The sequence below is a fragment of the Convolutriloba macropyga genome, chromosome 2 (genome assembly GCF_964194025.1).
Source record: "Convolutriloba macropyga chromosome 2, txConMacr16.3, whole genome shotgun sequence".
NCBI lineage: Eukaryota > Metazoa > Xenacoelomorpha > Acoela > Convolutidae > Convolutriloba > Convolutriloba macropyga.
Genome location: NC_134469.1, coordinates 47,686,533 through 47,710,931, shown reverse-complemented (window position 1 = coordinate 47,710,931; position 24,399 = coordinate 47,686,533). Strand labels below are relative to the sequence as shown.

At 35.8% G+C, this 24,399-nt stretch overlaps 1 protein-coding gene across 2 annotated transcripts in view; it reads left to right on the top strand.

Annotated features, from left to right (window-relative positions):
* The window catches only part of LOC142358712 (endophilin-A2-like), a 54,238-nt gene extending 30,245 nt beyond the window's left edge, over positions 1-23,993 (top strand). Inside the window, exons 8-11 of one of the 2 annotated variants that reach the window (XM_075410244.1) lie at positions 1,092-1,354; positions 15,336-15,374; positions 15,694-16,087; positions 23,084-23,993. In XM_075410244.1, coding sequence (XP_075266359.1) covers positions 1,092-1,354; positions 15,336-15,374; positions 15,694-16,087; positions 23,084-23,267 — 880 coding nt within the window. In that variant the 3' untranslated portion in view covers positions 23,268-23,993. The remainder of the gene's footprint in view (positions 1-1,091; positions 1,355-15,335; positions 15,375-15,693; positions 16,088-23,083) is intronic. The other variant, XM_075410245.1, reaches the window with a different exon arrangement.
* The last annotated feature ends 406 nt before the right edge of the window (positions 23,994-24,399 follow it).

The window sequence follows — 24,399 nt, the reverse complement described above, 5'->3', positions numbered from 1 at the left end:
TAATCAAAATTTAACATCTCAGCCCTTAATGAAAAGAATAAGTTTCTTTTTTGGTCTTTTTTACCTTCTTTTTGAGACTACAGATCCATGAATCTATTGCGTCTATTTTCTGGCAATTTGCCAGCTATGTTTGTTTTTAGATCTCTTTTTTTGGTTAATTTTTCCTTTGTTTTTTTGCCTAAGATCATTCTTTTCACTCAAAGTGATCAGTAAATCAATCGAGAATTTGAGTTGGTATTGAAAAACCAAATGAAAAATAGAGACGGAAACGCCCAATTTTTGATGCAGGCTTATCGAACTTTGTTCTCAAATGTGTTGGTTCCATCTTTAATGCTTATTGGTATTGGTACTAGCATCTGTATGTTTAGCTGCAAATTGATATCAAAATAGTTCGCACTTCAAATATGTCTTGTATAAAAATCATTTTTCAGATCTTGCGATTCCAATCTGTGTTATGGGAATAAATGGCGGCTATTTTGTGGCCGTCTGTTGGTGTGTTTTATTTTAAAAGTTTGCTTATTTCGATAACTAGGGGAACAATGGCTAAAAGGTAGTGGCTAAGTTTGTGTTATAGGGTAGTGGCTAAGAAACAATAACAGCAGTTCAAGTCCTCCAATTTTACCTGACCTTTGCAATTGCCCACCATATCAATTGCCCACAAGTCTGTCTTTCCATACTTTTGTCTCTGCGGAAAGATAATCTGAAAACACTTTGGCGCAAAAAAATAGTAGTTACGGTACTCATGTGGGGGAAAACAAACTGACAATGTTAGTGAAAGAGGAAAATTTTACGCTATTCTGTTCCGTGATCGGTTTTCTCATTGCAATTGTTTTCTTTTTAAAATGTGGGTCACTGTATTGGTGTCGAGGATATAGGGCTAAAAGTAACAAACGATATTCCATGATGAAAATGCCGAATCACTTTATTTGTAAATATGAAGAAACCATTCCCGCTAATGCTCTTAGCTTGGCAATCATCACAATATACAACTTCAAGTGCTTTTTGGGCTAAAATGTTATAAGATACTATAGTTATTACTTGGATAAACCCTTCAGTGGCCAGTTTGGATTAATCCAGCAGTTTTATCTCAGCATTGAGGAAGCGAAGTCACAATCAGCATCTCGGCCCAAAGGGGGCTCATTGCTGGGCAGCACTCCGACAGCTGCGCCCAGGAACAAAGCTGCATCCGCGGCAAGCACACCAGTTGGATCGGAACCCCCTAGTTTTGCTAATGGAGGAGGGGCAGCTTCTGGCCAGATGGGAGGTGATTTGGGAAGTTTTGGGACCAGCAATTCAGGATTCAAACTTCAGCCACCTCAGTCACTCGCAGCCAGCAGTAGTCTCAGCACATCCAGTGAGAATCTATACCATCTAAAACTGCCATGAACACTTTCTCTTGTCATGTCGTTGCTTTTAGCTACAGATTTTTCGATTTCATAAAATAAATGTCAAACGCAGCATAGAATAAAATTGAGGCGCGGGTGGCTGCGATGCTGTAAGCTGGGCGTAGCTATTTTGCGGTAGCTATTTTGAGTTCCTGGTTATTTTTAAAACTTGAAGAGGACTATGGGTTTTCTTGAGAAACCGGAAGTATAATGTGTTGAGGCGCTGTTTTGAGCTAGAAGCGAAAGAACTAATTTTTGCTAAGCGAGATAAATTTTTGTTCATGCTTTGCATTGACTGAATAACTTTTTGACTTCGAAAAATTTTAGGACTGAATTTTACAACCATTTTTAGCCGTTTTTTCGTCGATTTGGCTTATTTCTTTTGCTCGTTGTTAACTTTTTGATAATCAGTGTACATAAAAAAGGTTTTGTCCACAACCAGGCGTTGCTTTTTTCAGTTTTATCGTGAAGCGTTTTTCGGTATAATTCTTTACTTGTGCCAAGTCGATTTTGGGGTTTAGTCAATTACATTAATTTCGATTATTGTTTGATTTAATAGAATGTGCCTTTTTGTGCATTATGAGAGCTTTAAATTTTGTTTTAATCAAAATCAAAATATTTTTGCTTAAAATGTTTGAAATTCAAAGAAAAGTTTTTCATTAATAGCCGCACAGCGATAGCTGGGGCTATTATTGGCCTTCTCTTGGTTTTTTTTTATTTCGTCGTCATGATTTTTGTTACGACCATATGTCATCACAGCCACTTTTTGTTCATTCGTTCATGCAATTTCAACTGAATTGCATGTGTGACGTCATTTTTCGCTCTTAGTGGAGCGAGTTTTTTTGTTCATGCGCGTGATTAAATTTTTGGTCACACTTGACTTAAAAGTCTTTACACTTGGTCTCACTCTCAAAAATGACTTCCTCACTTTGAAAATTGACTTTTATTTACCTTAATTCAAAGAGATAAGGTCAAATGGGTGTGTGTCACTCTAAATGAAGGTTATTTGTGATCAGCTAATAGAGGCAGCAATAAGTTATACAGATTTTTAATCAAAATATAACAGATCAGCCTTCAATGAAAAGACGAATTTTTTTGGTCTGTCTTATTTACTGTTTTTTTTAGACTGCCGTTCTACGAATCTATTGCGGCTATATTCTGGCAATCTGCCAGCTATGTTTTCATATTTTTCATTCTAATTACAAATTTTTTAAGTTCTCTCGAACGAAGTTGGAGAAAATTATTGTAAAAGGTTTTGTCTTCTTTTTGCAAAATTTTGCTTGACCGTTTTTTGCTTGTTCTGGAATATTTTCGACTTCTCAAGTGACTTTGTCACGCTTAACTTCGAATTTTTGAGTGATCTCAACTGCTCACAATTTTTATTGCTAATATAAAAGGGATTGTGAGTGGTTGAGGATCCAAGCTGTTATCACTTAGTGGTTAAGATGTTAAGTGCTGACGTTAAAATGGAAAATTTATTGGAGTTTGTTGTAACGTTACGAGATGTTAAAGTAATACAAATTTTGCGAGTTAAAGACTTCACGATCATTGTTTTTTTGTCTTAAGATTTAGTTCCGTTTGTCAATTTTTTTTTTGGTTTTTGAATGACATCCTAAATTTTTCATTGAGCGCTTCAATGGTGTCAATGCTGTAATTTGTCTGGTTTTGTCAGCGGATAGTTTTATTAATAGCCGCACAGCGATAGTTCGGGCTATTATTGGCTTTTTCTTGGTTTTTTTACAATTCAAAGAATTTGAATTGTATTGGGGCGGTCTTTTTTTAAGATCTGTTCACACATTTTCATGATTTTTGAAATCAAGTTGGAGTAGTGATTTTGGTCACGCCGAAACAGGAAGTGGAGCGAAAAAGTGAGTGGTTTTGCGGCGTGAAATTTTTTCGCTCTAATTTTAAAGTAGAGTGAGAAAACGGTGTTTGAAAAAAAATTCGGTTTCTCGGTAGTGGTTTTTTGTTCACATGCGGCAGTTTCACTTAAATTTTAACTGTTTTTTCAATTTTTGGATCTGAATTTTTACTAAATGGTTTTCCAATCCATGCATAGTTGTTTTGTTTGAACCACGTTTCCCTTTCTCGCTAGTGGTTTTTTGCTCACATGCGGCTTTTTGACATTGATTTTCAGTTTTTTTTTAAAAAAAAATTTCTATTTGAATTTTTTGGAAATTGTTTTTCAAATTTAATCATCCAAATTTTTCAAATTTAATCGTCCGTTATAGGTCTAGTTGTTGTTTTAGTTCACATCAGAACCTCTCCTGCTATGTTTTTTTTTATTTCGTCTAGATTTTTGTTACGACCATATGACGTTACAGTCTCTTTTTCATTCGTTCATACAATTTCAACTGAAATGCGTGTGTGACGTCATTTTTTGCTCTTAGTGGAGCAAATTTTTATGTTCATTCGCGTGATTTAATTTTTGGTCACACATGACTAACCTCACTCTCAAAAATGACTTCCTCACTTTGAAATTGACCTTTATTTACTTTAATTTAAAGAGATAAGGTTGTAATTGAAAGAGACAAGTGAATGTGTGTAACTCTAAATGAAGGTTCTTTGAGAGCAGCTAATAGAGGCAGCAAAAACTAATACAGATTCTTAATCAAAATATAACATCTCAGCCTTCAATGAAAAGACTAATTTTTTTGTCAGTCTTTTTTTTGTTTTTTGTCGAGACTGCAGATCTACGAAGCTATTGCGGCTGTTTTCTGGCAATCTCCCAGCTATGTTAATTATTTTAGTTAACTTTTGTTGAGACAAAGAATAATTTCTTTCAGACACACAATAATTTTTCCGTCTTCAGTGACGTTTTCGTCTTTTGGTAGGGCCGATGCTTTGAGTTACTTCCGGTATTCTTACAGCTATGTTTTGGTTTCGTTGTCTGGGCCTCTTTTTGATACATTTGTTCGCACAGTATAGCTGAAAAATTCAATCTTTCTGAATGATATCTTTTTCTCACTAACGTCATTTCTCACTCTCTGAAGCTAAAGTTTTTAGTTCTTTTTGTGATTAGATTTTGATAATACGTGACTTACCTCACTCAATAAAATGACTTTTGCTCTTTAAAACTCATGTTTATATTGAATTAGGTTCATTTCGAAGGAACTCAATTGTGTAATAATGTTGCCTTATAAAACTGCTTCTGCGGTATTTTAATTAGCTTTTTTAATTAGCTTTCTAATTAGCTGCTGATTTTTAATTAGCTTTATTAATTTATCGTTAAACTTTTTTAACCAGCTTTTTTAATGACTCGTTGAATATTTTTCAATTATTTGAGCGGCTTTGATAACTTCAACTTATATCAGTATCTGTAATATACGGTATGCGAATATATTTCGCAACTATTCCGGCGATTTGCCTGCTATATTCCTAACTGTTTGAAAGTTGTCCACCAAAAATTGTTCAATTTGATCAGATCATTACTCTATGGTGTAGTGATTGCGAGATGCAGCTTTTAGGTATCACTGGAATCACATTATTGTCAAAGGGCGGCAATTGTTTTTATAGCTGCGAAGCTGTAAGCTGAGCGAAGCTATATTGCGGTGTCCTTGTTTTTGTTTTGTTTCGTCGTCTGACGCTCTTTTTTATAGCTGCGAAGCTGTAAGCTGAGCGTAGCTATATTGCGGTGCTCTCGGTTTTTTTTGTTTCGTCGTCTGACGCTCTTTTTTCGTTTTACATTTGTTCACACAGCAAAGCTGAAAGAGTCAAATTTTCTGAATGACTTCTTCCTCTCACTAATGGCATTTGCGCGCGTGACGTCATTTCTCACTAGCTTTAGCGAAAGTTTTTAGGTTATTTGCGTGATTAGATTTTGATCATACGTGACTTACCTTACTCAGTAAAATGACTTTTGCACTTTAAAACTTAAGTTTAATTTGAATTTAGTTAAGGTCAAAGGAACTCATGTGCAGTAAAGGTCCCTAATCAGAGGCTTCTGTGGAATGAATTTTAACAAGCTTTATTAATTTATCGCTGAATGTTTTTCAGCCTAGTTTTTTGAGCGGCGTCGATTTTTTCAATTTAGATCTGTATCTGCTTCTATCTCTATTATTTGGCACGCAGATCTATTCTTTCGCAGCTATTCCGGCAATCTGCCTGCTATGTTCGTTTTACATTTGTTCACACAGCAAAGCTGAAAAAGTCAAATTTTCTGAATGACTTCTTCTCACTAACGGTTTTTGCGCGTTGATGTCCTTCCTCTTTCTCTCTCTCGCGCTCTCTCTCTCTCTCTCTCTCTCTCTCTCTCTCTCTGTCTAGCAAAAGTTTTTTGCGTGATTAGATTTTGATCATAAGTGACTTACCTCACTCAAAATAAATGTGACTTTTGCACTTTAAAACTTGTTTAATTTGAATTTAAGGTCAAAGAAACTCATGTGTGATAAAGGTCCCTAGTGAAAGGGCTTCTGCGCAATGAATTTTAACAAACAAGCTTTATTAATTTATCGCTGAATGTTTTTTTATAGCTGCGAAGCTGTAAGCTGAGCGAAGCTATATTGCGGTGCTCTTGGTTTTTTTTTGTTTCGTCGTCTGACGCTCTTTTTTCGTTTTACATTTGTTCACACAGCAAAGCTGAAAAAGTCAAATTTTCTGAATGACTTCTTCCTCTCACTAACGGCATTTGCGCGCGTGACGTCATTTCTCACTCTCTTTAGCAAAAGTTTTTTTGTGTGATTAGATTTTGATCACAAGTGACTTACCTCACTCAATAAAATGACTTTTGCACTTTAAAACTTAAGTTTAATTTGAATTTGTTTAAGGTCAAAGGAACTCATTTGTGCAGTAAAGGTCCCTAATAAAAGGCTTCTTTGGGATGAATTTTAGCACTCTTCATTAATTTATCGCTGAATGTTTTTTACCTAGCTTTTTGAGCTGCGTCGATTTTTTTTTTCAATTTAGATCTGTCTCTGTTTCTATCTCTATTATACGACACGCAGGTCTATTCTTTCGCAGCTATTCCGGCAATCTGCCGGCTATGTTACATAGCTTTTTGAGCGGCGTCGATAACTTTTTCAATTTAAATCTGTGTCTGTTTCTATCTCTATTTTATATGGCACGCAAGTCTAATCTTTCGCAGCTATTCCGGCAATCTGCCGGCTATGTTTTGCTATTGCAGAGTTCTTGTTTCGTTAATTTTTGAAAAGCGGATGGCTTTACCAAATATTTTAATTGAAGTGTATGCTGTAACTTTAAATTGTGGGAACGGTGAAACTTTTTCCTTTTGAAACTGGATTTACCGCATAATTGAGTTGTTGTTTGCCCTCAAACGAAGTTCGTAGTATTTTAGTCCAGTGGTCTTATGCAATTTTTCGCTTGAATGATTTTTCGTCTGACCCTGTGAATTTTCGTCCTCAAAAATGAAATAAACAGGTAAGACTCGGAGGGTAGATCGCTTTGAGCGTTACGCTTAACCAGTCTATAGGATTGTGATTCACCAAAACTGTTTTGAGGCGACAAATGCTTGGTTTCAAGAGCGGTTCTTAATCTTGGTAGTTTGCTCCCACTCAACCTCTCCCAATCAATTGACCCCCTCCAAATGCTATCATCTCTGGGAGCCAGCTGGTTACAACCGAAGCGATATCCAAAATGAGTTTAAAAGTGATCGATTGATGGCTTTTAACACTGTAAATTATTTCGGAAAAAGTTCAGTTTTTGAGGTTGCTTCTGTTAATGGCAAATAGTCGCTTTTAATGCATTGTTTTTCATTGTAAGTTATTAATAGCCGCCGTCAGCCTCTCAAACGGCTATTATTTAGGCGCTCTCTTTTTTTTACAATTCAAAGAATTTGAATTTATTTGGGGCGCTGTCTTTAAATTTTTTTTTTTAATTTTTAAAGATCTGTGACACATTTTCATGATTTTTGAAGTCAAATTGAAGTAGTGATTTTGGTTGAATTTGTTTAAGGTCAAAGGAACTCATTTGTGCAGTAAAGGTCCCTAATAAAAGGCTTCTTTGGGATGAATTTTAGCACTCTTCATTAATTTATCGCTGAATGTTTTTTACCTAGCTTTTTGAGCTGCGTCGATTTTTTTTTTCAATTTAGATCTGTCTCTGTTTCTATCTCTATTATACGACACGCAGGTCTATTCTTTCGCAGCTATTCCGGCAATCTGCCGGCTATGTTACATAGCTTTTTGAGCGGCGTCGATAACTTTTTCAATTTAAATCTGTGTCTGTTTCTATCTCTATTTTATATGGCACGCAAGTCTAATCTTTCGCAGCTATTCCGGCAATCTGCCGGCTATGTTTTGCTATTGCAGAGTTCTTGTTTCGTTAATTTTTGAAAAGCGGATGGCTTTACCAAATATTTTAATTGAAGTGTATGCTGTAACTTTAAATTGTGGGAACGGTGAAACTTTTTCCTTTTGAAACTGGATTTACCGCATAATTGAGTTGTTGTTTGCCCTCAAACGAAGTTCGTAGTATTTTAGTCCAGTGGTCTTATGCAATTTTTCGCTTGAATGATTTTTCGTCTGACCCTGTGAATTTTCGTCCTCAAAAATGAAATAAACAGGTAAGACTCGGAGGGTAGATCGCTTTGAGCGTTACGCTTAACCAGTCTATAGGATTGTGATTCACCAAAACTGTTTTGAGGCGACAAATGCTTGGTTTCAAGAGCGGTTCTTAATCTTGGTAGTTTGCTCCCACTCAACCTCTCCCAATCAATTGACCCCCTCCAAATGCTATCATCTCTGGGAGCCAGCTGGTTACAACCGAAGCGATATCCAAAATGAGTTTAAAAGTGATCGATTGATGGCTTTTAACACTGTAAATTATTTCGGAAAAAGTTCAGTTTTTGAGGTTGCTTCTGTTAATGGCAAATAGTCGCTTTTAATGCATTGTTTTTCATTGTAAGTTATTAATAGCCGCCGTCAGCCTCTCAAACGGCTATTATTTAGGCGCTCTCTTTTTTTTACAATTCAAAGAATTTGAATTTATTTGGGGCGCTGTCTTTAAATTTTTTTTTTTAATTTTTAAAGATCTGTGACACATTTTCATGATTTTTGAAGTCAAATTGAAGTAGTGATTTTGGTCACGCAGAAACAGGAAGTGGAGCGAAAAAGCCAGCGGTTTTGCGGCGTGAAATTTCACTCTAATTTTAAAGTGGAGTTGGAAAACGGTGATTGAGCAAAAATTTTCTTTCTCGCTAGTGGTTTTTTTCACATGCGGCAATATCACTTCGATTTTTGCTGTTTTTTTTTCATTTTTTGGATCGGATTTTTTTTCTAAATTGTTTGCTCAATCCATTCATAGTTTATGCTAGAGATAGTGTCTGTTTGATCTGATTATGTTGGAAATTGTTTTCGCAATTCACTCTTAGTCCGTTCTAGGTGTAATTTTTTATTCAATGCAAATTCTTTGAATTGTACGTCAGACTTGTCCCGCTATGTTTTTTTTCGATTTCAATCCCGATGTGCATGTTTTTCATGCTTTTTTAAGTCAAGCTCTTGAGAGATTGAATTAGATAAGCGCTGTTACGGTTGTTTATATTGTTATCATTTAGAAAGATGTATATTTGATTAAATTTCAATTTTTTAAAAGTACTAGATTGCGCCTCTACCTAAAATAGGTATGAATTTCTTCGCATTATCAAATTCGCCCCGTTTAAATACAAGAGCAACAAATGATTTTTATGTTCCGTAGGGGGAAAAAAGCTCTTATCGATACCTTTATTTACAAGCATTGTGAGACGTTAAACTAGCAATTTTGCTTCATCTCTCAATTACTTTGCCAGTCCAAAAATTTTGTTAGAATAAAGTGAACAAACGAAATTGTGCTTCTTGCACAGCGACAAATCCAAAAGAATATTTTTCGGCCTTTTTTTAATGGTGGCTCATTTTTATTAGGAAAAACCGCTTAGATAATATAAAATCCAATTTGTTGAGATCTTGTTAAGATCTTTGGCCATCATGATAAAATGGCCAGAAACGTGTTCTCCGCATTGGCACTGACATTGCACATTCTATATTTTTGTTCCTAGCATTATTAGTAATTCGCCTTCTATGTTCATTTTCTGCCGTTCTATATCTCTGTAACCACATCTTCTAAAAGGTGAATTTGGTTAGCTGTTCCTCTTAAAGTTGTGCCCTAACTTCTGATAGGGCACAACTTGTTATTGAATTAAAAGTACTTTCAATATCATTGGTACATTTATCACATTGTACACAGTTCATAAATGTACATGGTTTATTTATTAAGTACATTTCAATATCAATACATCATCAGTTTTGAGAAATAGTTTTTGAAAAATTACTTTGTCAAAATTAATTCATCTGATGGGCTGTTTTTCTTTGGCATGGTTTTTGTAATATCATTATTAATTGCCGCCGTCAGCCAACGGCTATTATTTAGGCGCTCTCCTTTTTATGGCTCGAAGAGGAGTATTAGTTTTCTATCGGTTTTTTGACGACTCGAAGAGGAGTATTAGTTTTCTATCAGTCTTTTTTCATTTTTTTTACAAGAAGTAGTTTTGTTCACGCGACCTTTTGACAAAGCAGCGAAAGTGAGAAAAGCGTTCATGGTGAACAGGTTTTAGCTAAGCGAGAGAAGTTTTTTTGATCATGCGCTGCGTTCAGTGGATGACCTTTTGACTTTGAAAAATGTTCTTGAGAGCAGGGCTCTTATAGATAACCGTTTTTCGTCCATTTGGCTTAACGTTTTTACTTGTATTTTAATTTTTTGAAGAAATTGTTTTTGATCGAAGCTTCATTGATGTATAAATTTCTGAAAATGGTAACACAAAGTTTTGCAGAGCCTAATAATACCTTTCAAGTGTAAAATCGGCTCATATTTCAAGTTAAGTTTTAGGTTTTTCATTGATTTCTTCCTTATTGGATCTTTGAGCGGACTTTTTTCCCGAAAAATCAGTGTATGTGGCAACGTTCAATTCGTGCATTGAACAACTCTTTTTAACGTGAATTCTTTTTTGTTTTATCAAATTTTATACATTATAATCCGTTTTTTGTAATTTTTGTCCTATTTTTATTTGTTTTCGTTTTAATGAATAGGAACACGTTCTGTGCCCAGCCAGTAATTTAGTTTCGTGTTATTAATAAATGGTTTCTTTTTTGATGTTTAATCTTTGAAATTTCTCGAAAATTTGTTAAAGATTGCAATTTTAATTTATTTTTAATAGCCGCCTCAGCTTCTCAGCCGGCTATTATAGCGCTCCTTTTTATACTTCGTTGATCTAAAATTTTTTGCTTTACCTTAGTTCACAGCTTGTTCAACAGTTTGCGTTAAATTTTTTTGACTTCTCCAGGCTAGTTCCACTCTTCGCTCATTCTGCTTGAAGTGATATTAGACAGCAGTTGCGCAGCAAAACAATTCCAAATGAACCGAGTCAGTATCAAAAACCGAGAATTAGAAACGGAATAAACCCATAAAGCCCAGTTTTAGATGCTCGTTACTCTAACATTGTTCTCATAAGAATTAGTTACCATCTCTTATCCCTATTGGTAAGGATACTTGCTCCTGTATCGTCTCACTCTGCAACAGGAGTATGTTTAACTACAAAATGACATCAAAATAGTTCTCACTTGTTTCCTTAAAAAAAATCGTTATTTCAATTTTTTCTCTTGCAATCCCAATCGTTGTTATGGGAGTTAACGGAGGCTATTTTCCGGCACTCTGCCGGGTATGTTTATAATTTTAAAGTTTATAAAGTTCTCAAGTTTAGCGAATATTTGGAACCGTTTTTCAGTTTGTCTATTTTTTTTAGACAGAAACATTGCTTTGAAATGTTTTTGAGCCATGATTGCTAAATAAATATATAAAATTTTGGATCAATTATTTAAAACAGGATGTTAAAGTCAGTGCCGCTGAAGGAATGGAAAAACAGAGAAAATAGAGTAATTTTCTGTTCATATCGTTGAAAACCGTTGTATATATTAAGAGCAACAAAACTAGGTATAAAAATTCCTTAATCGAGGGAATTTTCTGGGCTTTTTTAAAGCAGTTTGTTTCAATTCCAATTTTTCAAAAAAAGTTTTTCTCACAATTAGCCACAAATATCCAGTAGTAGTTTGTGGAAAATTTTTCAACCATCTGAAGCAAATATAACACATGCATTTAATCTTCATCTATTTTCAACCATTTCGCCAATTTTAAGCTTTTAGCTTTTTTGTATTCTTCTTCAATATTTTATAGCGTTTGCAGATTTATGTGACTGACAAAAGGTATAGCAGTATTGGTGGTTGTTCATTATGATCGATAGTTTGATTGATAGTTTGCCGATTTCTGTATGTTTTTTATTGTTTTTGGCAATTTCTTCTGACCCTACGCTTCCTGCTGTCAATTTTCTCAGTTAATTCTAAGTTGAGAGTTACTTTTTAAGTGCTGCTACTATAAAGTGACTGTTCGAATCTAGTCAGGGCAATTTTCTCAAACATAAATTACAATTAAAAAAATTTCCAGTTTTTTTTAGCAGTTTTCAACAGTCGACTGATTTTTCTCTCCTGCGTTGTTCATCAGTGACTTATCTGTCGGGAAAAGTTATAAAAATTCTTTGCCGAATAATGGTAGGAAAGAATCTTGAAAGCTAAACAGGGAACATTCACGCAATTAATTTAAGCAAATTTTCAAATTATTTTTGCTCTTCTTATATTTAAATTGTTGTTTGTTACTTCTCTGTCAAACTTTGGTCGGGTGACTGATGTACGAGAGAATGTAATTAATATTTTCTCAAACTAATGATTCTGAAATTGCAACTAGAGTTGAGTTCAGAAATTGCTTTCAGAGTTTTTAGAGAATATTTTTCGATTTTGTCCGTCATCTCCTTTCCCTTCAAGTTTCTCTATATGAACCCATTTTATTGGGTTGTCTGTCAGTTTTTAATATTGATGATTTAATCTTTAAGAGAGTATTTTTTCATGGCGGTCTTGGTTTTTGCAGGCTTCCAGGGTATAATTGCTAGGAGTGCTTTCATAAATTCTATTTCTTTATGGTGAAGATAGTTGTCGTTGAAATCTGTCTTCAGATAAAAGTTTTCGCTCTCACTCACAGTTCTATCAATGGAAAGTTTCAGGGATTCAAGAAAAAAAGTGATTAATTGATCTCAAACGATGTTTGCATCAATTATACTAGACCTTTGGTTTTTTAATGCGATTTTTGGCTTGACCGAATTTTCGTCTGACCCGATTTTTCGTCCTCAATAAGGGAATAACTGATAGTGCTCGGAGGGAATTAAGTGGTCGAGCAGTTCTCTTTAGATTCTTACGCCTTGCTAGTCCTTAAATATGCAATTCACTGAACTGTTTTGAGGAGGCAATTTCAAGGTGTGAAGGGCGGTTCTTTGTCTTAAAATCTTGACCCCCCCCCCCCTCTTTCACCCCACCCCCAGCACTTAACACCCCCCCCCCCTCACTCCAATCGCCCAACGTTAGTTCGGTCTTCTTTTTTGTGGAGGCTAATGCAACAACTATTGGGTCTTGAGAGCTGTAAACTCAATCAAGATTTTTTCCTGGTTTTCGTTATCCATGGAATGGTCTCATCACAGCTTATAATTCAAAACCGTGGGTACTATAAAGTATCTCAAAACCACCTGTTTTGCAATAATTTTTAGTTTTGACATTGCGCTCTACGTGGTAACATTGAAATGTTTTTAATTAATAGCCGCCGTCAGCCTCTCAAACGGCTATTATTTAGGCACTTTCATTTTTTAAATTCGCTTTACCTTTTAATCACGTTTTTCGTTTTACATAAGTCACGACTTTCACGTTTGACTTCTGACTTACCTCACTCACTGTTTCACCTGAATGGTTTTTAAACCCATTCACTCAGTGAATTACGCAAGATGAATGCAGTCAAGGTCAAAAAAGAGCAAAATCAAATGAGACGGGATAAAGCCTGGTCATTAAGTCATTGAGAATTAGGTTATCAAAGTTCATTAGTGTTTGCTAGCTGTTATTGGTATTAAGCTTATTAGCTTTCAGTTTAAAAGCTAAATTAAGTATAGTTTTGGAATCCAACCGAAACTGCACGCCGAATTGGAACACTTTTTGACACTGGAAAAAATAGAAAAAAATTTGGTCAATTTATCTTCTTTTTCGTTTTCTGTTTCAATCCCGATGTGCATCAAGCGCGTCAACGGCGGCTAATTTCCGGTAATCTGCCGTCTATGTTTCTCTTTCCCAAAGCCGTTGGACGTCTCCTGATGTATTACAGGTTTAACTCAACTCCTATTTTTCTCAGTTTAGCATGTTTTTTCATGTTCTCATTTTAACAACACTGCGGCTGTTTAGATAACACAGCGTAATGAATGCATTGTTTTCTGGTCAAGTTAATCAGGGCCGGTTTTTTCTGCATTATTACCGTGCTCTAGTCGCCTTGGATTGGACGGTTCTAAATGTAATATAGCAATCAAGAACTTGATAGTTACGAATTGATGGTTATGAAACAAGAGATAAAATTTTGTATTGGCGGATTTCTCTTATCGTTCTGATTTTTTAGTTTTGGTGACCTCGTTCTGTTTGGTCGTATTCTAAACTTTTCTTTGTTTTAATTTACGATTTTTTTATATGTTCTTTTTGGATGATTTTTTAAACGTAATTATGACTTCCTTCCATTTTTTCAAAAACCGCTGATATTTTGAATGCTGTTTAATAGCCACCGTCTGCCTCTCAACTGCTATTAATTATGGGCACTCATTTCTTTCAATTGAAAGAATTTGAATAGTGTTAGGGTGCTGTCTTTTTCTACATCTGTTCACACATTTTAATGATTTTTTGAAGTGAAAATCAAGTGATGAATTTAGTCCTCGCGACACTGGAATTAAAGCGGAAAAGCGAGTGATTTTGCGGCGTGAAATGTCTTTACTCTAATTTAAATCGTAGTAAGGAAACTGTTTGAGCAAAATTTTGCGCTTTCCCTTGTATTTTGTTGTTCACATGCTGCAATCCGACTTTAATTTGTACCATTGATTTCGTTTTTTGCTCGTTTTTTAAATGGTTTTCCGGATCCATTTGTAGTCCATTTTTGGGCTAGTTTTTTGTTTCTTCTGCGAAATTTCTTTGAATTGTGTGTCAGGACTTGTCCTATGTTTTTTAATTCACTTTACCTTTTGATCACGTTTTTCAGTTTTCATTATAAATAAGTCACAACATTCACGTTTGACTTCTTGCTTACCTCACTCATTGTTTCAATTGAATAGATTTTAAATTCTTTCACTCATTGCATTACGCAATATAGTGAATACGGTGAATGTGAAAAGAGCAAAAGGAGAAACGATAAACCGATAAAACCCGGTCATAAATCAAAGTTCATTTGGTTTCAAAGTCCTTTAGTGAGATTGCTATGTATATGTTAGAACAAAATCTTGGTCGCGCGAGGGACTTAGTGCACTGACACGAGAGCGCATGCGCTTGAGTGCTTGGCACGAGGCCCGAGGGACCAAGATTTTGTTCCAAAGTATTTGGGTACGAGAACCAAAGGGTACGAAAGTGTTCTTTCACTAATCTGCACAGTTTTGCAGATCAATGAAAGAAAAGTTTTCCTAAAAATATACAAGAGTTGAAATAAACCAAACTTCTCCCTCTCTGCTAGCGTAGCAGCGGATAATTTGGTAGCGGCTCGATTCAAGAAGTGAAAGTCTACTATAGGACACTAAGTTTAGGACAAAAAATTAGACTTTCACTTCTAAGTTCAACTCATAAGTTCAAAATTTCAAACTAAGCTCTCAGCCTCGAAGTTTTAGTGACCGATGAAATTATACCCTGGGTTCTCTAACTGACATGAGTTGTAATTTTGTTAGCATTCAGTTTATTTAGGAGGTGATTTAAGTTTAACTTAAGAATCTACCTGCAACTGCACATCAAATAAGAACTTTTTGTGCGCCAAGTGGGTCAATGGCGGCCATTGTCCGGCAGTTTGCTGGCTCTGTTATTTTTTCTGTCGGTGTGTAGAAAATAGCCTTAAAGAGTGCTGACTAGTCATCTTTGTTATCAGGTCGCGTATTACCACCTCGTTACTCAACTCCTCCTCCAGGTACAAACTGCGTCCCTTCTATCTTCTTACTCACCAATAATTCCATTTTGGACAAATATGTCTTTTCCTAACTAACTGTCCTCGGTCTAACTTGCCACCAGTCTATCATCTGATGCGTGATTTGACCACAGAAGCTTGCCCTAGGGCATCCACTCTTTCTTTTCAACAAAAGCAGCTCAAGTTAACTGAATAAAATAACCAATCTCTGTTTCTGGACTGAACAAGCAATTATATGAAGGTCATGTAACAAAGTCTTTGCACGATTGTTGTCAAATAGTAACTTTATCAATCAAGGAAAAACCTTGTGTGCTTGTTTTAGCTCCTAGTGACCTGAATCAGTTTGGCAATTCAACCAACAATTTGTCAGCGCGCAATCCAGACTTAGCAAACAGCTCGTCTATGCTAAACGGTAACAGTCGCCCAGCGCCGGCACATCCGACAACTCAGGACCCCTGGGAGCTTCCCCCATTCAACAATGCGTCCAACTCCACCGGAGATCCTTGGTCTTCGCCTAGCATGCCTCCACCCTCTGGACCTGTCCCAGCTCTCCGTCAGAATTCCGCTGCAACCCCGTTTGCTTCCAGTCTTGGCACTACACCAACCACTCCAAAACAAGGAGGAAATTCACTTTATCCGTCGCTTAATCCCCCACCTGTCGTCCCTAAACCAGCGAATATTGGACCGCCTCCAAATTTACCTGCCGTTCCGAAAAGGTGATATATCATGCTGATTTCATCCAATTGTATCAAGAGCCGGGTTGTTTTCTTCACCGGTAGAATTACTGTTGATCGAAAGCAAGTCATCCGACGTTAGTCGGTTTGTTAACGAAGCCATTTATTGTTTAATAGCCGCCCTCATCTTCTCAGCCGGCTATTATAGCGCTCCTATTTTTTTACAATTCAAAGAATTTGAATTGTATTGGGGCGCTGTCTTTTTTTTACAATTCAAAGAATTTGAATTGTATTGGGGCGCTGTCTTTTTTTTTAAGATCTGTTCACACATTTTCATGATTTTTGAAGTCAAATTGGAGTGGTGATTTTGGTCACGCCGAAACAGGAAATGGAGCGAAAAAGCGAGTGGTTTTGCGGCGTGAAATTTTTTCGCTCTAAATTTAAAGTAGAGTGAGAAAATGGTGTTTGAACAAAAATTCGCTTTCTCGCTAGTGGTTTTTTGTTCCCATGCGGAAATTTCACTTCGATTTTTTGGATCGGATTTTTTTCTAAATGGTTTTTCCAATCCATTCATAGTCCGTTTTAGGTCTAGTTTTTTTAGTCAATGAAAATTCTTTGAATTGTACGTCAGGACTTGTCCTGCTATGTTTTTTTTATGATCTGTTCACACATTTTCATGATTTTTGAAGTCAAATTGGAGTAGTGATTTTGGTCACGCCGAAACAGGAAATGGAGCGAAAAAGCGAGTGGTTTTGCGGCGTGAAATTTTTTCGCTCTAATTTTAAAGTAGAGTGAGAAAACGGTGTTTGAACAAAAATTCGGTTTCTCGGTAGTGGTTTTTTGTTCACATGCGGCAATTTCACTCTGATTTTTACTATTTTTCCGATTTTTTGGGTCGGATTTTTTTCTAAATGGTTTTCCCAACCCATTCACAGCTCATTGTAGGCCTAGTTTTTTGTTTGAATTAAATTTTCATTTATCGCTAGTGGTTTTTTTGTTCACATGTGGCATTTTGACACTGATTTTCTGTTTATTTCTTATTTTTTTGTTCTGATTTTTTTAAAAATGGTTTTCTCAATTCACTCATAGTCCATTCTAGGTCTAGTTTCTCTGTTTAGTCAATGAAAATTCTTTGAATTGTACGTCAGGACTTGTCCTGCTATGTTTTTTTACTTCGTCGAATAAAAAAAATGTTTCGCTTTACCTCATTTTGCCGCCTTTTCAACATTTTGCGTGAAATCTTTTTGACTTCTCTAGGCTAGTTTCTCTCTTCTCTCATTCTGCTAAAAGTGATTTTGAACATCAGTTGCTCAGCAAAGCAATTCAAAATGAACAGAGTTAGTACAAAAATGGATGTCAGAAATAGAAACGGGATAAACCCATAAAGCCCAATTTTAGATGCCCGCTATTTGAACGTCGATCCTATAAATCTTATTTACCATCTCTAATGCTTATTGTTATTGATAGGAGCCCCTGTAGCCTCTCTCTAAGAAACAGAAGTATGTTCAACTACGAAATGCCATCAAAATAAATCGGACTTAAAAAAATGTTTTTGTACAAAAATCTTTTTTTTTTTCAATATCTTCTGTTATTTCAATCCCAATCATTCTTATTGGAATCAACGGCGACTATTTTTCGGCAATCTGCCGGGTATGTTTTTAATAGCCACGAAGCGATAGCGGCTATTATTGGGGACATCGTGGTTTATGTTATTTCTACGTCAAGATTTTTGTTACGACCATATGACGTCACAATCACTTCACATCTGCTTTTTTCGTTCGTTCATTCAATTTCAATTGAAATGCGTGTGTGACGTCGTTTTTAACTTTTATTGGAGCGAGTTTTCTGTACTTTCGCGTGAAAACGTCTTTGGTCACACGTGACTTACCTCACTCTCAAAAATGACTTCCTCACTCTAAAGTTGACTTTTGTGTGCTTTAATTCAAAGAGATAAGGTCAAGTGAGTGTGCGTCACTTTAATTGAAGGTTATTGGAGAACACTGAATAGAAGTAATATAAGGATAAACAAATTCTTAATAAAAATATAACATCTCATCTTTTAATAAAAAAGGAATTTTTGGTCTGTTTCTATTACTATCTTTTTAAGACTGCCGATCATCTACAAATTTTTTGCTACTATTTTTTGGCAATATGCCAGCTATGTTTCCTTGTAGACCTTGTGTGTCATAAAATTGACATTCCGAATATAACCCAGAATGTCCAGTGGTCTATTAAAGGACTGGTGGTCGATCTGTCTATCTTATTTCTTTAGTTGTTTCAATTCATGGAAGGCCACAATCGTCTGTCGCGGATATTTTCCGGCAATCTGCCGGCTATGTTTTTACTACTATAGCTGTGATCTAAGTGTATAGCTCTGAGTGTGACTTTTTAACTTCTGTTCAAAGTAGAGTAGTAATAGCAGGCACACTGGAGTAGTAAAAGAAGCGAACAAGTGAGTGGTCTTAAGAAATGACGTATTTTCCAAAGGCTTTTTGAATCGGGTGAGAAATTGATGGATGAACAAAGTTTCAGTTTTCGAGAGAATTTTTGTTCTCTTGTGTCAACTTGTCTTCTGTTTTCACTGTTTTTTTTCCATCGATGCTATTTAAAGGAGTTGCATATTTTCTAAGTGTATATAGTTGAAGCTTTTTGAAATCCTAAAGGGGTAGGTAATGGTTCATGATAAGTTGACTATTTGTTTTTACAAATTATTAGTGAAGTTGCGAATAGTGCCCTTTTATGGGCTTTTTTCTTTTTATTGTCCGATTTATTAGTAAGATATCTCATCGGGTAATTTTTCTAATTATGATTAACCCAATCAGTTTAATTTTCGTAATTTATATTAATTGTTTTTTACTTAAATTAATTTATCAGGTTTTTTAGAAAATTTTTTCCTTGAATTTTGAAATTACTTAATTTAATGCTTCCGTTTTGTAGCTAAGGGTTTCTATCGTTTTTGTATTTGAATATCAGCTCAAAAAATACGTATTTTCTTAGATTCTGTCTGTTGTTTGTTCTATTTGTTTCTTATGTTTTTCATTTCGATAACTGCGAAAGCGAGCTATTCATTGCGAACATATGACGCCACGATGGAGCTTTTTTAATTCGCGTTTCGTTGTTTTTGGTTACTCTTGACTCACCTCGGTCTACAAAATGACTTTCCTTGCCTGCGAAACGACTTTTCTATGCTTTAATTCAAGAAGAGAAGGTAAACAGTATGCGTCACTCTGATTGAAGGTTTTTTGGGAGCAGCAGAAGTTATAAAGATTCTTAAAGAAATATAACGTCTCAGCAATTAATAAAACCGAAGAGAATTCCTTTTTTTGGTCTGTTTTTTTAATTGCTCTCAAAGAAAGTTTTAGCTATTATATTGGTCCTGTGGTCTCTTTTATGCGATTTCTTGCTTGACCGATTTTTCGTCGGACCCATTTGACTTTTTGACTCAAGAACGGGGTAAAAGTTAGCGCTCGGAGGGCATTAACTTCTCTTAGAGCCCTGAGCCTATTATACTCTAAGAATGCGATTAACAAAAACTGCTTTAAGGAGATAACTTCATCGTGTCAATCGGCAATTCTTACTGTTAAAAGTTATATTAATCGCCTCGTTAATTCAGCTAAAGCTGGTCAACTAAACTGTGGCTAGCTACTGACGAAGCCAGCCGCTCGCTGGTTGTTTCAGAGCAATTCACCCGACGTTAGCTGGTTATGTTAATAATTTTGAGTTGTTAGTTTTTGCTAAATTTACTTAATAAATTTTAAATAAATTTTTGCGAACTTTTATCTTCTTTGACAACTTGTTTTGCTTAATTCTTCTGGCTGTGCTTCTTTTTTTAATTTCTCTGGTTAGGTCTATATTTTAGTGTTCTTCGGTTGCTTGTGCTCCAAAGGGTGTTATTGAAGGCTAGCACTTCTCACTTAAATAAATAATCCAATTTTTTCGCGGTTTCATAGTTTTTTTTGTATGTTTCTGCCAGGTTATGGGTAGGTGAATGCTTGAGCCGAAATAATACTAAAAAGTAATAAAACAATATTTTCTAAAATTTTCAGCATTTTGTGGATTAAATTGTTCCAGAATTTTGTTCTTTGACTTTGTCCTTCTTTTTTTTCTATATGAATTTTGAGTAATGGCAGTTTTTTAAGTAGCGGAAGTTAAAATCTATAAGGTCTTTTAGCGGTAGTTTTTTAGTAATAATTTGTAAAGAGTTTATCAGATGCTTTATCAGTTTTTGTTGTCAGCTACTTTTCCATAATTAATTGTCGTATTATTGTTTCAATGACTATTGCAGTTAAAAGCTAGGTTAATCATGTTTGTTTGAGTGGTCCTTTTTCTTCTTCCAAAGGAGCTCAATCAAAAGAAATTGGATAAACCAATACAGCCCGGTCATTATCACTGTGCATAAGGTTACCAAAGTGCATTAGAATGATTGCTAGCTGGCATTCGTAAAAAGCTTAATAGCTTTCGCAGGATAGAAGCTGAATTAAGTAGTATTTGAGAATATTACTGAAAGTGTTTATCAAATTAGAACTGTTTTGACACTTAGAAACAAATTATGTAACTTTTTTCTCTAAATTTTGTGTTTCAAATCCTTAAAGGGTGCCTAGTTTCCAACAATCTGCCTGCTATGTTTATTTCACGATGGTTTTCTCTCCTCAAACATCAAAACAGCATTTTTCTTCCCTTAGTGTGGACCTTTATATTTTGTGCGTTGCATGAATAGGCAATAGGTTTTCAAATCAAGTGTATCTTTAATCGTTTAGCGCACTCTAATTAACTTCCACTCTAATACTAAGGTCACTCGAAGATATGCTCAACATTTCAAGGTCAATGGCGGGCTTTTGTTTGAGGAACACTGGTACTAATAAGGCCTTGGCAGGGGAATGGACGAAAAAGTTGACTTTTGATAAAAATTTTCATTTAGTTTTTGAAACCTTTTGGTTGTCCTTATAATTGCTCTCGGACAGAACTTGAAGCCCTTTTTATAAACGTCTGTCTTGTTAGGGCTCGAAGAGGAGTATTGGTTTTATGCAGATTTTTTTAACTGAAGCAAGTTTGTTCATGACTTGAGTTTTGACTCCTTTCTCTTCGACCAATTACCTCCATTTTTGAACTTTGACTTCTGTTTTCGAACAATGAAGTTTAAAATTAGATTAGCTTGTATTGTAAAGTAATAAGGAACTCCTGGTAATATTCAATGCGAAGAGTTCATTTTGAGAAGTTTTGATCCCATATAAGTACCTCCTTCGTATCAATGGCCGCCTCAGCTTCTCTGCCGGCTATTATAGCGCTCCTATTTTTTTTACTCCGTCGAATAAAAGTTTTTCCCTTTACCAGAGTTCACAGCTTGTTCAACATTTTGCGTGAAATCTCTGACTTCTCTGTGCTAGTTTTACTCTTCTTTCATTCTGCTAAAAGTGTTTTTAGACAGCAGTTGCTCAGCAAAGCAATTCAAAATGAATGGAGTCTATCAAAAAGCGAAATCAGAAATAGAAACGGGATAAACCCATAAAGCCTAATTTTATATGCCCGTTACTCAAACTTTGTTCTTAGTAGTTACCATCTCTAATGCTTATTGGTATTGATAATAGCCCCTCTTTGGTATCACTACGAATCAGAAGTACGTTAAGCTTCAAAATGACATCAAATTAGTGCGCTCTTCAAAATTGTTTGTACAAAAATCATTTTCTCTAGTTTTTTCTCTTTCAATCCTAATCTTGGATTTGGTAATCAACGCCGACAATTTTCTTACAATCTGGTGGGTATGATCTAAACTACTGACCCCGCCCAACCTACCTTCCTACCTAACCCCCCTACTACCTATGCCCCCACGTACACCCCTCCCACGTAACTGCGCTCTTTAATAAAGAAAAACGGTGTCTAACAAGGTTTTAAGTTTTTTGAGTTTTTGATAGTTTTCTTTTTTATTTTTCTGAAGAATGTAAGGTTAGTTAGTTTATATTGAACGTTTCTTGGAGCCGTTTCGGGTATTCAATCGGTTATGTTTTATGCAAAATTTTGGCTTGACAGTTTTATGCTTTTTTCTGGAATATTCTTTTGACTTCTTGAGTGTTTTTTCATACTTTATTTTTGATTGATCTAATTTGTTCTCGTTCTGAAATAAAGTTCGTTGGTTGTGAGAGAAAAGAAACCAAATCCTTCGTAGCTGAGTGATAAAGATGTAAGGCTGTGAACATGGAGATGCTGTTTGGAACCTCAGTGGGGAAGTTCCTATTGCACCCCATAAAATATTTCTAAGCTCTAAGCCCCGTCTGTTATTCGAGAGAAACTCATGCGACGTTAGTCGGTTTATGTCTCTAGATTGCAATGGTGACTCCATAATTTTTAATTACTCTCGAACGAAGTTTGAAGCAATTAATGTAAACCTGTTCTTTTTATGCAAGGTTTTTGCTTGACCATTTTTGCGCTTTTTTCTAGAACATTCTGTGACTTCTCTAGTGACTTTTTCAAGCTGTGCTTCATTTTAAGTGATTTCAATTGCGCTCATTCTGAAATGCAGTTTGTTGCTAATTTAAAAGTGATTGTTAGCGTTTGAGCAACATTAGTTGTAGCTTAGTGGTTGAGAAGTTTGACTGCTCTCCGTAAGGTCGCGGTTTTGAACCCCTATCAGATCCGAGTTTTTGCACCCAGCAAAGTTTAAGCTGCACCCCTAAATTAAATTGCCCCCCGCCTTCCGATTGAGAACAATTCATCCGAAGTTAATTGGTTTGTTTCTCTATCGGTTGCTGTCTATACGCGACGGTCAAGCTAGACTATGTGGGCAAACTGGCTACGTTCAAGCATGTGATGACACCTGTTGGTGAGTGTCGGCTCCAGTCTTTAAGAAAGATATTGCTCACTGAGCGTGTCTCGGAAAGCTTGAAATAGTTGTCGTACTTCAATTCTCTGGCTAAAAATCACATAATGCGTCGTGGTCCTAGAATTTTAAGACAATATTACTTATCGCGCCCGTAGTTATACATCATAGTTAAGAGTTTTCACCTGCCGTATTCCGTTGCGTGTAATGTTTTATTTATGCTTCAGGCCCCATTGCGTTGCAACTTTTGATTTCGAAGCGGAGTCTCCCGAGGAACTGGGTTTCAAAGAGGGCCAGAAGATAATGCTCACATCGAAGATAGACGACAACTGGTTCGAGGGTCGTCTAGATGGCAATCCGAAAGTGGGAAGATTTCCTGTCAGCTTCGTGCAAGTCGTTGTGCCACTTTGAAACTCGATATTCAAGTTTTGCATAATAGTTGAACACTACGCTGGCATGCTCAACTAGAATCACGCAACTGATTCGTTGGTCACAATTTTAACAAAAAAAATTAGTAATGGATGAAAGTTAAATTCCGGAGCTTATATCGTCGTGTGTCAAAAATATTGCTTTCTACAACTCTCGGTTCGTCTTGACCATGAATACAGTTGGAGTGGGCCTGTGAGCATGACATATGCTTATTTAATAATTCCAAATTAATTTCGGCAATCGCTCCCTTTCTTAAGCTTAGAATCAATATATTTTGCAGTTCCGTACTGAACACTATTTATGCTTTCCGTAGAAGAAGCCCCATATCGTTTCATGCTATATATATTATGTATAAGAAACGCTAACTCTTGCATTGCATCGTTACCCTGTCATAGTAGCCGCTGTGTCATGATCAATGATTCATGGGCCTATTTGATGTGCAAACAGTTAGTGTCGCACCCTATGCTAAAGAATTTTGTTACCGTTTCTTCGACGGCTACCTAAATTAGATTCACTGCTGGTCATTTCTGGTGCTGTTCAACGTATGTCATGAATGCAATGTACTATTGGAGTAGAACAGGCTATTCGTCAAAATTTCGAAAGTACCGGCAGATATGGCCTGAAATCATGCACCACTTGCTGTCTGCATATTCATGCATATATGTAGGTATGTAGGTAGAGGAATTTTGAAATGCTTACTAGATTCGTTCATTTCACCACGTGGGGCTTTCGTGTGTCCCTTTTTATTCCAGTCGTCTTGCATAAGTTTGAACGTTTTCTTTTGATATAAAATGAATTTGTTTCAATCTGCAATATGTCAGATATTTCTTCGTTCTTGTGATTTTTTCTAAATTTTGTTTTTTCCCTCCGAAAGATTCAACAAATTATCAAATGCTTAATTTTGTCGTTTCGGCTAAAGATCTGAAAAAAAATTTATAATTTATTCACAATGATTTGATGAAAACCAATTTATTTTGAATTGTCGATGCATTTTGTTTTTGGTTCGTGTTAGAGAGATTGGCGTACGATGCCAGTTTATCTCATTAGAAGTTCGTGGTTTCACCAGCAGCAGCATACAGCATAAATTTCGGTTTAGTTTTTCTCAGACTTAAAA